The 13,596-nt window shown below is 37.2% G+C and overlaps 1 protein-coding gene across 10 annotated transcripts in view; it reads left to right on the top strand.

The window, feature by feature from the left end:
* The window catches only part of CAPS2 (calcyphosine 2), a 29,076-nt gene that overhangs the window by 443 nt on the left and 15,037 nt on the right, over positions 1 to 13,596 (top strand). For 3 of the 10 annotated variants that reach the window (XM_017733254.1, XM_017733253.1, XM_017733249.1), the window contains exons 2-6: positions 904 to 1,010; positions 3,315 to 3,361; positions 4,900 to 4,945; positions 5,071 to 5,181; positions 10,476 to 10,598. In XM_017733254.1, coding sequence (XP_017588743.1) covers positions 933 to 1,010; positions 3,315 to 3,361; positions 4,900 to 4,945; positions 5,071 to 5,181; positions 10,476 to 10,598 — 405 coding nt within the window. In that variant the 5' untranslated portion in view covers positions 904 to 932. The other 7 variants (XM_017733258.1, XM_017733250.1, XM_017733252.1 and 4 more) reach the window with 7 other exon arrangements.

Below are 13,596 nucleotides of genomic sequence, written 5' to 3'. Positions count from 1 at the left end.
CCGCTGCGGTGAGACAGAGCCCCTGCCGGCCCGCGTCCCACGCCTCTCTTGGGAAAAGGCATCGTTTCCGTGGAGCTGTTGAGCTCATAATGTTTATTCCGCCTCTTACAGCGCTGCTGTTTGATAACCGTAATCTCAGCGCGTGAACCATTAAATACAACAACGCTCTCTCCCCTCTCTGCCCTCAGGTGGGGAAGGATGCTCCATTTCAGGAGAGCCTTGCGGCCGTGCACGGACGTTCTCCGTGGCCTGGAAGCGGTTCGGCGGGAGGGCTGTGCGGGTGCCCGGCGCCGTGTGCCGGTCTCCGAGCAGGCCCTGCAGCCCTGCTCCTGCTCGGGGAAGGAAAGGCTGCTTGGGACTGGGAACTGCTCGGTGCCGTCAGCCTTTGGTTTGAAAATGGAGTGTCTGATTGCTGGGAGCTACACGATGGGCTTTTGGTTCAAAACTGACTGGGTGGAAGGAGAAGCCAGCAGAGCAGGAATACTGGTGGAATGTCATCCTGGAGCTCTCGGAGCCTGGCAGTGTGCCGGGAGGGCCCTTAGGTCTTCCTGAAATGTTCCCAGGGCATCGAGCCATGGAGAGACAGGCAGCGGTTTCAAGTGGTACAAAAGGTTTGATGTTGCCAAGGGGGAGCAAATTAGTAATACTGGAATGAGAAGGTATCGATAAGTGTTTTAAAGAGGGAGTTAAGCTTGATGCAAACCCATAAATTTGAACGGGGATCTGGTTAAACATTAGTAATAAAGGACTGAAATTAAGAGGCGGTGGAAAAGAGAAACCAACAGCATTTCCTAGCTTGCTGAAGACAATACCAAAATTCTTTCTAATGCAGTAACTTTTTTTTTTCAGAAGTACTTAGGTAAAAAATACGTGTTTTTCTCAATAGCATGTTCTGTTTTTCAGTTTGTACTGAAAGCTGTCATTGAATTTGCATGGATTCGGAAGTTAAAGGACTTGCTGCATCCCCTCGAAGGAAAGCTGAGTTGTCATTGAGGAGGAAGAAATGTCAGGTAGTCAATGGAAGGCTTGTGATTGTTTTCCTTCCTTACTTTGACATTTTAAAAATATTTTAATCATAAATCAGAAGGCTCTTGGTTTGAGGTTAGAATCCATTCTTTAGAGAAGACAACTTTTAAAGAAATTATTTTTGTCAGAAAGGGATAGTTTAGTATGACAGCTTCTCAAATGAACATGAGAAATTCCAACATAAACAGCTATCCTAGAATAACTGCTACTCTGAGTGCTTAATTGGAATGTGGGGAATTTAAGAATGAACTAGTACTTGCAGTTACGAGCAACAGAGGCTTGAACCTGTACTGCGTGCTATCTCAGGCTGTTGGTGAAACTGGCATCAGGTGTGCCTGTGTTTTTGTTCTGCAAGACAACAATAAAGTAAAGCAGCCCCTAAAATACAGTTTGAAAAGGCATGATTTTAGATCGACATGAAAAATGACTCTCAGTGCTCTGTGCTCAGTATGAAGGGAAATTACATTTTCCATGTATTCCTAATAGTCTGGGCTTTGAGGTAGGGTAGGTGTGCAACCCTCACAGGTTCACTGTAGCAGAAACTTTAGGGCTAACTTTTGAAAGTCCTTACAAATACTATCTTGGATTCTGAGGGCCATTATTTTCCTTACCGCTGAGGTAAATATTAATATTGTTAGGAACAGTTGATTTTTCTCACAGATACCGTGTACTTTATGTCCATGAACTAAAGGTAATTTCTAATCCTCCCTCAGCCCCCAAGCACCCATTTATCTTCCTTATTTGTTGCATGACCCCATTAGGAATTCTTGGAGTTTGACTGCCAAATTGCTGTTCTTCTTTTCAGTTTGATTTGGAATGAAAAAGGACCTTTTGTAAATGATAATACATCAATGTTACAATGTTACTGTTAATGTTTTAACCGGGTTTTTGGAAATTAAATACCTAGGGACAACAAGAACATTTGGGGATTTAGTGGAGGTTGTAAAAGAAAAGAAATAACATTTTTTCTCTAATCTCTCATCCCTTTTTTTTTTATTCTTGTGCAACTAAGTTTCCAAATTTAGACTCCCTAGTCCACATGATTCTTGGTAGTTTGCAAAAGTAAATCTTAAAATTATGTTGAAATCATATGCTTCACCTTAGCATTCACAACGTTTTTTGTTTGCTTTCTTCCTGATTTGTTGAAAAGGAATTATATTAAGGCTTTAGCATCTAGGATTAGGTGTGTTCTTTACCTGACCACAGTTGTAATGGTACAGAAAGAAGATAAATGTGCGGTGTAGTGCAGCGTTTTTGATGCCTTGACGGTTTTACGTACGTGACCACACGGTGGCGGTGCTCATTCCGTGCGGAGAACTCTCCAACCTGGATACCCGGACCCATGTTCTGGAGTCGCTAGAGGGTAGTGTCGCCGAACTTCTGTTTCGGGAGCAGCTACAGGGGTGTATGGCGAGAAAGGAGTTACAGTTTTGTGATTGCTCTCAGATCGTGAAAGATGTTCAGGCACTGCTGGGAATAGGATTCTGCTCAGTTCAGGCTGCGATGCTGAGATTTATGAGCTGAAAAGTGAAAACAAAAATGTTAGCCCTGGTTCTGAACGTTCCCGAACCACTTTTTTTTTTTCAGATAGGGAGGCCAGTTAGGCGAATTGTTACTTTGTGCTTGCCGCAAGCAGCCTTCCCCACGGATTTGCTGCTAGCTGTTTTCAAAAGCCATAGGGGGATGGATGAAGCTTTGGGTCACTTATATTTTTTCTTGCCATGTTCTTGCTCATTTGGGTTTGGAGATCTGTGTGCTATGCAGCCTTGCAAAATAAATAAGGTGAACTGCCTAGTCATCGGCAGGACTGCTATACTAAAGCTGAGATGAAACAGTTACACTAAATATCAGAGGCTCTTTGGGGTCTGAGCTAACTCCTTGTGAGCCAGCTGGCTGTCAGTCTTGTGGTTTTGGTTTAAGGGTTGGTTCCCAACCAACAAGAGCAATGTGACCCAAAGCCTTGTGAGAGCAGTGACGGCACAAAGCCTCAGAAACATGGATTATTTTTAATGTATTATTAATAGCTGATGTGGATGCTATCTAGATTCTTAATGGCTGGAAATCTTTCTGTCATGATGAATATTCAGTCTTTTAGTCTCATGATCTGTAAGAATTAGCTTTCAATTAGAAGTTTTTGGTTTTCTCCCCTTGTTAGTAGCATCTTAGTCAAGTCTGTTGGACAGATAATTTGAGCCACTAGTTTTAAATATTTCAGGGGAAATTGAGAGAGAGAACTATGTATTTTAATCCAGATTCCCTAGGTATGCAATAATGTGTCCTTCTTTTAGGGTTGGAGACCAAATAGACAGGCTGCTCACAGTCCTCGCCCGCCAGAGTAAGTCTGCTTCTATTTCAGATCAGCTTGTTTAATTGTGTGTATTATTAACACAGTGCATTGGCATTTGTAGTGATGTGGAACTTAGTGTTCCATGAAATTTATCATCATAGGTTTGTTTTCTGTGATTTATATTTGGAGTAGAATATATGATGCATTATTTACTTTGGAATTAAGCTGATTTATGTTTGGCTCAGTGGAGGTGTAATCACAGAATGGGTAAAGATGGAAAAGACCACAGTGGGTCCAACCCACTGGTCCATCTGGTCCAACCTCCCTGCTCAAGCAGGGACGTCCCAGATTGCTCAGGATTGCACCTAGATGGTTCTTGAGTATTTCCAGTGAGGGAGACTCCACAACCTCTCTGGGCAACCTGTTCCAGTGCTCAGTCACCTGTGGTGAAGAAGTTGGTTTTGGGTGGAATGTCCTGTGCATCAGTTTCTGCCCATTGCCCATTGCTGGGTACTCCCAAGAAGAACCTGGCTCTGTCCTCCTGACATCCTCTTCAGAGGGTATCACTCAGAGCTGTCATATTTATACATTGTTTTTCTTGAATATTTTTAACCTGTCTGCAAAAGGAGAAAAAACATATTTTAACTATTGGCCGCTTTTACAGGTATTACAGTAAAAGATACAGAGAAACTGTTGTGAAGGGCTTCACAAGCAATGGGAAATTCTGTTTGTGCTTTTAAAATTTCAAACCTTGTAGTAACTTTGGCAGATAAGGAACATCTACTCTTCCAAGGACCTTGATTGATAGTTTAGGCAGTTTTGTTTACTGAAATGCCTTAAAGACAGTGTATGTAATTATTTTATAAGTGTGTGTGACCATGACCTTTGATTCTTCATACCAACGTCAAAAAATTCTGATTTCTGTGTACTGCCTGTCATCATCTAATAAAAAAAGACTGTAAAATAAGGAGCTCTCTTATTCCAAGAAGTTATAAGAGAGTTGCTTGGAAATATTGCTGGTAAAATATGAAAAATATGTATTCATGGTGCTCTGCAATATACCTGGAGTAAAGGCAGAAGGCACAGAGATGCTTTGATGAGTTGGAGATGTTTTCATTTCTTTAAGCAGAACAAAATACTGAGGTATGGTTTTCTTCCACTGTGTTAATCTCTTACGAAAAGTTCAGAAGATTTGCATCCCAAGTAGTGATTGCTTCCCTGTTGCCTCTCTGTTGACTGATTGTCGAGGAATGTTGACATGGATGTGCTGTGGAAGACAAGAGTAAGGTATCCCTGCTGCATGATCTTGTTGCAGTAGCACCTGTTGGGGAGTGAAGAGAAGTCAATGTGCGAGTAAAGAAGGGTCCTTTTCGGCTGCCAGGGTCCTCTGCTACTGGGGAAGAGAAGCTCAGGAGCCACTTGCTGAGCTGAAGCAAGAGGGGCTAATAGAGATTTGCTGAGTAGGCCATATCCAGTTGCAGGGAAATTTTTGTGAAGGACCTAATAATAACTAATAGGCAGTGCTTTTTTTGTTGTTAAAAAATAAGGGACTGTATTGCTTTTAAAATTGTTTTAACTCCCTGCAGGGTGCCATGCCTAGATCTAGGGAGGCTGGGAGATTCTGCTGAAGAGGTAATTGTAAATAAATTCTTTCTCAAAAATTTTTTAGAATTCACATGTTTCATGATTTAATAAAAAGTATCACTCTAAATAGAAAACAATTTTGATTGCTTATCCTTTTTTTCCTGTGATTTTAGGATGGAGACTCTTACGTACCGTACACTGGAAGTTGTTCTCATAGGTGTCCACTAGATTCATCTACAGATTGGAGAACGTCATTGCAAACTCCATATGTGCAGCATCAACATGTCAGTCTGTCACTACAAATATCTTTATAATATGCCCCTTTAGCAGTAATTTAGAAAAACATACATAGCTTTTTTTTATGAAAGTTCTTTTTTTTCTCTTGTGCTTAAGCATATATCTCCAAGTGCTGTTGGTCCAAAACATTTTTAGCAAAGTCCTTTTACTGAGATTCTTTAGAATATTTAGAAAAACCTATTTCATTGCTTAGCTTAGCTCTTTGTTGATTGGTACACTTACCCTTTTTTTTGTAGTTATTTTTTAAGACATATATTAATAGTAGTAATAATAAAGATTAGTAGTAGTAAGTGTATGCTTGAAGACAAAACCTGTATAAAAACTTAAGTATTATTTCTATGGAAGAATAGTTACTTCTGGTGAAAATAAAACTTTTGGAGTCACTTGCAGCCATTTCACAGATTTTTTCTTAGGGCTGTTGTCTTTAAAACAGAACTGTAACATAAACTTTGGAATTATGTCTAATATGTCAGAACTCTTTTATTGTTAAAATTTCCTCATCATGTTAGCATTTTTACCCTGGATGAGCAAGAAACTTAATCACCACTAGTCTTAGATGCTAATTTTTAAGGAAAATCAGTAGCCCAGATGCTAGCATACTGTTGTTTTACAGTACAGTGCAGCATTGTTTAGGATCAATATCCACTATAATAGTTTTAAGAGTTAATTTAATTACTCAGTTATTGCACTTCCCTGAATGCAGGAAGAGAGTTCTTTTGAACTCTTACATCTGAATTAAATGTGAACAGAATGAATGTGATAATTTTTTATTTGATCATGTTACATCTTAATTCCTGTTTTCCTTTAAACATGTGTCTAGAAAATTTTGTCAGAACAAAATGTAGGTAAGGTGGTTGAAAAAATATAGACTGACAAAAAGGATTATCAGTTCAGTACTATGGTATATGGTCTGAAAACGTAATGTTTTTTAACTTCTTTTATGTGACAGGAACTAGCTTATTGGAGAAACTATTAAAAAATACACTGATTAAAAATCCATTATTTCAAAAAAACTTATGTAAACCTAAGAAATATTCAAATGAGTGTTTTAAAAAAATCCCAGAATTTTAACTAGAGGGAAAACCAATTTTAAATTAATTTGTACATAAGCTGTGCCCCTTGAAACAAATAATATAGTAACTTCAAGGGCAGAACTCCAGATTGGCTGGAGTTCAAAGTGAATCTGCCAAGATCATTATTTTGTATGTTTCCCTATATAACCAAATGGTTTCTCTACTTGAAAAACAATTTCATTTAAGTAAAAACTGAAATGGTAAGTGGTTTTTTGGTCTTTTTAAAATAATGTACTAAGAATGTACTAGTTTTTAGAATATGTGCTCAACATAGATATTTATACGTGTCTTAAGATGTAACTGTAAACATGTAACTACAGATAGGTTGTTTTCCTTTCTACTGCCTTGTAAATGTGCAGTGCAAACATAGTTGGGTTGCTATAGCCTTTTTGGGTCTGGATGCTTATGATTACACTGCTTGCTTTACCATTTTTTTTTTAAACAAAGTTCATATGTATAACTCAGTCGAGCTTCAGTAGTGCTAATGGAAGGTTAGTGTGGCTTTGTTTGTTTCGCAGGGTCTTTCTCCCTTTCTTCTCTGCTTTCCTTTACCTCTTGTTGCTTCCTTTCTGCCTTCATTATGTCTTAAATACTGAGTGCTCAATGTATTGGAATGTATCTTCTGTTTACTTACCCTTTTTTGCTCTCCTTCTTTCTTTCTCTCTCTTTCTCTCTCTCTTCCTCCCCCCCTTTTTTTTTGCCTGACTTGCTCCCCATCTTTTTTTTGTGGAGAAGATTTTCAAGCTGTTTTAAAATATTTTAATGCATTCCTCTGAGCAGTCTTTATTTCTGCATTTCTTGCTTCTGGGGCTCTGACCAAGCTTTCCTTTAGCAAGATAGATTCCAGCTTCTTCAGTAACTGTAAGTAAATCTTCTCAAAACAGGTCACTTTTGGAAGAAAAATTTAAATATGCTCTTATAATTCAGGAATTAATCAGTGAAGGGATGTGAATCCTCTTTTGAAGGAGAAAGTTGGCTCTTCAAAAACAAATCTTTTTGGGTTTTGAGAAATGGTTTTCTAGAGCAGGACTGTAACACTGTTGTTGCAAGATGAGTTGCAAGTGTTGTGTAGAGATGCTAGACAAGGCCACCTTACTTTTGTTAGCACTGAAGGAATATAACTTAAATATTGAAGGTGTTAGTCATACAGGGAGACAGAAAAGAATGGAATCTTGGACTTCTGTCATTGCTGTGCTTTCTACTGATCCCAGCCTCTGTTGCATACCTTTATAACCTTACACCTGAAATGGGTGTAAGGTTAGAAAGGTACTTAGCTGTGCAGCTGATGTTGTTCTAAAGAACAGTGTCCCAGTACTCACCTGCCACACAAGAATATTATAACTTCTGACTGAAAAACATTCATCCACCTGTTTTCAACCATCCAAAATCAAATGTCACAATTTACATTTTAGTGATGTTATAAGGCAGAGCCACTGAATCTGACTTATTTCTTTAAAAGTGATGTAAAACCATTTGCCTATGTATTTTTTAGATTTAAAAATGGTAGAATTTGAAGAACTCAATGCAAGTTAAGCCTGAATATGCAGTCCTATTTGCATTTTTTCTTAATTTGAAGCATCATGTCTAGAAGTTTCAGACATTAGACTGGATATGAATTAAAATAATGCTGTTCCCATTTAATAGACCAGCCAGAGGCTTTTATATTGATTACTCATTGCTTTAACATTCTGTTTTGGAGCAGAAGACAAGACCAGAAAATCTGCCATCCCCCACAGAGAGAAACAAACTGAAGTATGGTCAGTATGAAGCAGATACAAAGGAAGAATATAAGCAGCATCCTCAGAGAATTGCAGAAAAGAAAAAAGAACACCTCCAGTGTCCAGACAGTTCAATAAAAGTAGTTGGCAAAATAGAAATCACATTTTTAAATAGCAAATGTACATCACTATTTAATTACACTGTTTGGAAAGGTTTGCACATGTGTGTAATTAATTTCATGTTTTTATTGTAAAGAAATAAAAGCATGTAATTTCAGCATCTAATGTTGGGGAGGAAATAAGATATAGGAAGCTTGTTTCAGTTGTTGCAGAGAGAGAAGCTGAGGTGCCCTGAGAATTTATGTATGGTTATGTATGGTTGTGTTCTCTGGCAAGGAAAGTAACCCTGGCCCTCATAGTGCACCTCTAGCTCGAGCATGAAGATAAGCATGATTGATAAGGAAGAACTTACAGCCTGTAAGAAGAGGAGAGACAGCAGGAAGGTCTTGGCAAAATGTTATTTCAAAAATCAGAAATTCATTCAAGCTTTTTTATTTTTTAAATGTAGAAGTATTTTAATTAGTACTCTGTAAATTGTGACTGTATATAGGACTTAAAAAAGGAGAAATGAAAGATTTAATTGGTTCCTTAGAGAACTATTACCACTGAAAATGCAAAGAATTATGGGGTTAAAATAATGAAAGATATTATTTGTACTTTTTGCTTTGATGTTGTATAAGATTCAGTACAGTTGGACTGCAAGCTGTATTAGTTCTCCCAGGTTTCTTTTGTATTTTTAAATTAAAACTAAGGTGCAAAGAAGGAAGATCAGTGGAAAGAAACTGGAAAATAAAGGGATAAATAAACCCAACTTTCATCTTGTTCTGGAGGAGATAGCAGAGGAGTGTGGTTGAACAGGGAAAGATGCATCACTGTAGGTGTAAGGAAGCATGAAGCCTAAGTAAGCAACATCTGTGAGGACTGGTTGAATGCTAGATTCTGCTGAGGGTAGATGACCATTTAAGAATCTTAAGGGAAAGTTGAGTATGCAGATGTTGATGGAACATATTGTGCTCATTGCTCTTCAGAGAAAAGGTTTGTGATGGATGAGTTCACTGAATTTACTTTCTTAACTTTCAGTACAATGAAAAGACATAAGACAAAGATGGTCTCACTATTTTGTAGATAGATTTAAGAGAGCTTTCTCCTCTTATAGTCATGCTTATAGTGATCAGATATAGGAGAACCTGAAAAAATCTATTAATAAATATTCTGTGAATAAGAGGTGAAAGAAAAAAAAGTAGTGGTATTTTGTGGTTTAGTTTTATGTTTGGTGGTAGATAAAATTGTCTGTTCTGGAGATTAGTTGTAGGGTTTTCTGTTTGTTTGTTTTTAATGATTCCACTCTAATGTACTGGTCTGACACTGTCATATAATCTGCTTTTCAAGGAGTGACTCCTTTATATGCACAACTGCAAGCCCTTCAAAAAGGTATTTACAGGAGCAGCCAAGTTAATCTGAAAATGAAGAAATAGATGGCAAGTGTATACTGGGAGAGAAAAAGCAGAACTGACTTTTTTCTGGTGATTTTGGGTTCCAGAAAGATACTTGCTAAGCACTAGAAGCATGTGTCTTAGTTCTTCTCACAGATTGTAATACAATGTCTATCAAAACAATTTTTTTGTTAGATACTATCACTACCTGATTAGATGAATAAATCAAAATATTTCAGTACACTTGTTTTACTTGATTAGTAGAACTTGTAACAAATTTTCTTTTCTGAAAGAAGCTGCTCATGGAGGAGATTGCTAACAAAACCTACTCTTTTGATTTCTTTCCTGTGCTCCCTCCTTCCTGAGTTTTGTAAAAACCTCCTGTATACTTTTTCTTCATGTCATCATATGTAGGAAATATTTCCATAATACCCTGGGACTGGTTTACAAGTCTGTTAGAACCAGTAGCATGCTTTGGCTTTTCCCTGTCTAGACAGTATTTTACTTCACTGGTCACAAAGCAGTATCTCTACAGTGAACTTTGAGCTTTATACCTAACAGCAAATCCTCTGCTTTCTCTTGGCTGTTCCTGAGAGAATAGAAAAAGGAAGAGTTCTTCTCTTCTTCTCAGAGATACTACAGTCTTCCTTCTCTGACTTGCTGCTGTTTTTTCACAAAGCTTGTATGAACAGCATTTTTGAGATTTTTTTATTTTTTATTTATTTCAGTATGAATGAAAACTGGTAAGTATTCAAAAGATATAAATCTTTCTCTCTAGTCTTTTCTTATAAGTTCAGTTCCTGTAGAAAGCTAGGCTTAAAAGAATTCTCTTTTAATTAGCATGAAGTGGAAGAAGTAGATACTTTAAAAAGTGAAGAAGAAAGAAAGAGACGTACTTTTAAATAAATTGTTGAGGAAAACGTGTGTGGGTTTTTTAGTTTGTTTTTATTACAATTCATTAAATTTGATTTATGAAAAGAATATATTTTTTATGTAGGGTACACAGCTTGAAGATGGACATAATGATGATTTTGTAACTCTTGATAAGAAAGCTCTCCTGCAACAATGCTATACAAACAAGCCTTATAATGTGCAGCACAACATAAGGAAATCAGAAGCTGTAAGTATTTTGACTGGTATTATGCTGCTAACCACCTAGATGTGGAGGATGGTTTCCTAGATGTTCAACAGAAGTTATGCCTTTGGGGTGTAATTGCACCCATTGAAATCATGTGAGTTTAAACATTTCTTTCAATGGAAGATGAACTGAGCAATCCAGTGAGCATTTTTAAAATCCTCTCTGTAATGCTTGTGTTTTATGCAGTAATGTATATAAATGAGAATGCAAATAATGAGTAATATATACAGATATATTCATACAACTAAGAGGTAGTTGAGTGAACCTAGTGTTACATTCAGTGCCAGAAGTTGGACTTTGATGATCCCTATGGGTCTCTTCCAGCTCAGGATATTCTATGGTTTCCTCTGACCTGTAGCTTTTAGCTGAGCCTGTATTCAATGGTCCATGGATTCCATCAGCTCTGCTGCTAGTGTTAGATTGAGTCAGCAACAACTTTGGCTGAGTCTTCAAGCTCCAGGGATGGAGCTTCTACGGCATCTCTAGGCAACATCTTCATGAGACCTGCTATGTCACTATGTGAAGAAGTTCTTCCTGTTGTCCACACCAATCTTCCCAAGGCTCAGTGTGTAACCTTCACCTTCTGTTATACTGTTGGCTACTGTCAAAAAAATTTGGTTCTCACTTTGTAACTTCTCTTCAGAATGCCTCATAGCTGCTGGTTCTGCAAACTAAACAAACCCAAGCTCCCTTAGCATCTCGTTTCAATTGCTTTGGCTCTGATCTTCTGTCAGATCCTTTCTGAGGGAAGGAGGGAGCTCTGAAGACTGGAAACTAGTATGGACTCACTAGCATGCATAGAGGGGAATTAAAACTTTCATTACATGGATGTACCCAATATGCTTCTTTAATTTCTTACATAGATGTGAATTTTACTCTTTTTAGGGCTGAACAATAGGAGTCTTGCTCATCTGAGGGCAGGCCTTGAATTTAGGATGATTTACAATTAGGAAGAACCTTGATTTGATATTGCATAGTTCAGTATTTGCATATGCAAAGTGATGGCTTTTGTAACTGGTTTTTGAATGTATTGTTGAAAAGGGTTATGCATTCTAGCTTTCTCATGGAATATTAAGCCGTGAGAAATTTTATGATTTTTTAAAGTAAATAGCAATTTTAATTCATTTTATTTGCTGATCACTATGCACTGAATTTTGCATCATTGCAAGCATTTATTTGATTTCTAGTCTTGTTGAAGGGAATGCAGATGTTGCACTACTGAGGTCACTGTTAATTTTCATGATAAGAAAATCTTTTGAGAAAGTACTTAAGCTTTTATATTTAGAATAAATTAAAAAATCTATACTATAGGCTGAAGATAATGGAAAAAAGTCTTGAAGTATCCCTAGAGTAACTACTTAATGCTAAAGGAAGTACAGTGAAAGCACTGAGAAAGGGAGCAGTGCAGAACCACAAAATAGAAGATATTCTGTAGCTGCCGTGCTTTAAAATAAAGCCAGGAGGTGTCTGAGCAAGGTGTTACTGGGACCTTCAGAAACCCTTTTGTTATTGATTAGCACTCATGGTCAGCACTGGCTGTCTCTTTCAAGGACCATCTCAGGCTTTCCTAGGTCAAGCTTCTGATAGTGGTAGAATACTGGAAGAAATTGGCAGTAGTAACTGCATATATGTTCCAATAATTTTCTTTGTAGGTCCCTTCCAGTTCAGTTTGTTCTGTGATTTTGTGATTCACAGTCCATGTGTGATTGCCCATAGATATCATATATAACCTCTGAAGAAGGTTGATTTTCTCTGAATGGTCATATTTAGGGAACAACAATTACTACTTTTTTACCAGTGGGAGCTGCTGCAAGTTCAATGTTTGCCTCTGCCCTCCACATTTTTGTAATCTCATAGTAGAGCTTTTGTCTGAGAGCAGAATGGAAGACGTTCCATGAAAGGCTACATTTAGTGACCTAATATTCAATTGAAATTTAAGGTGTAAATTTTTTTAGTTTGTTTGTTTGGGTTTTTTTTTTCAGATTCTTTTCAGCATGCTAACTGGTTTGGATCTATAAGCCAGTGTCCATGAAATATGTTATAAAAAACATTGTTCTGTATTATCAGTGTGTTCCTTTACATCATTCTTTTTAAAACATCTGTTACAACAGTTAATGGGTAAAAAATTATTAACTCAGAATAAAGCAGCCTGTAGTTCTAATATGTGCAAAAATGAAACATGAAAGCAAACTAAAAAGCCCCCTATCTCTTATAATTCAGAAATCTTCTAAGGCTTAAAATCAGTTTGGAGTAACCAACAGCTGGTCTGGTGTTACATTAGTTATTTGTGTTTTTTCAATTTTGCTTTCTTTTTTTGGGTAGTGCCAATCTATTTATTTGAAGATTGTGAATTCTACTCATAACATCTCTTGGAATTAGGAATTATCTCTTATAGGTACCTGGGAACCTTTCAGTTCTTCATCCATGCAATTTGAATTTGGTTTGCACACAAGACCAATTAGAAAAATATCTTAATTCTTTAGTTTCAGAATATCTAAAAAAATGTAAGGCAGCGTAAACCCCCTCCATAATAATAATCTCTATTTTCTCATATATACAAATATTTTTTTGGAATAAAAGGCAATTTTAAATGCAGTAAAAAAGTTCAGATATGTGGAAGATAAAGAAAGGTGCTGAGGCCTGGTTAATGCTGGTGGCCTCCATACTATCTTGTACTTTGGTTTCTCTCTGTGTAACAGGTCATGATCAATGCCTGCACACTTTATAGTGAATGGCACAAGGTTATGGTTCAGTGTTACTCTAATAAAAATAATAATAAGATCATGTTAAATCCCCTTTCCCCTTTAGGATGATATTCCCTGAAAGGTTTTTCAGATTGACCTGTCTCAGCAGAAAATTATTGTGGCATGCAGGAAAGAAAAATCTTCCAACTGAGACTTTAGTCTTAAAAGAATTTTTTTTGACTAAATATTGCTGGAGGTAAAGTTTTATTCTCTTAGTTGGAATCTGTGTCAACCAT

Source organism: Corvus brachyrhynchos, unplaced genomic scaffold, assembly GCF_000691975.1.
Source record: "Corvus brachyrhynchos isolate BGI_N302 unplaced genomic scaffold, ASM69197v1 scaffold32, whole genome shotgun sequence".
NCBI lineage: Eukaryota > Metazoa > Chordata > Aves > Passeriformes > Corvidae > Corvus > Corvus brachyrhynchos.
The sequence above is the reverse complement of the archived record's forward strand: the minus strand, read 5'-3'. Positions and strand labels throughout refer to the sequence as shown.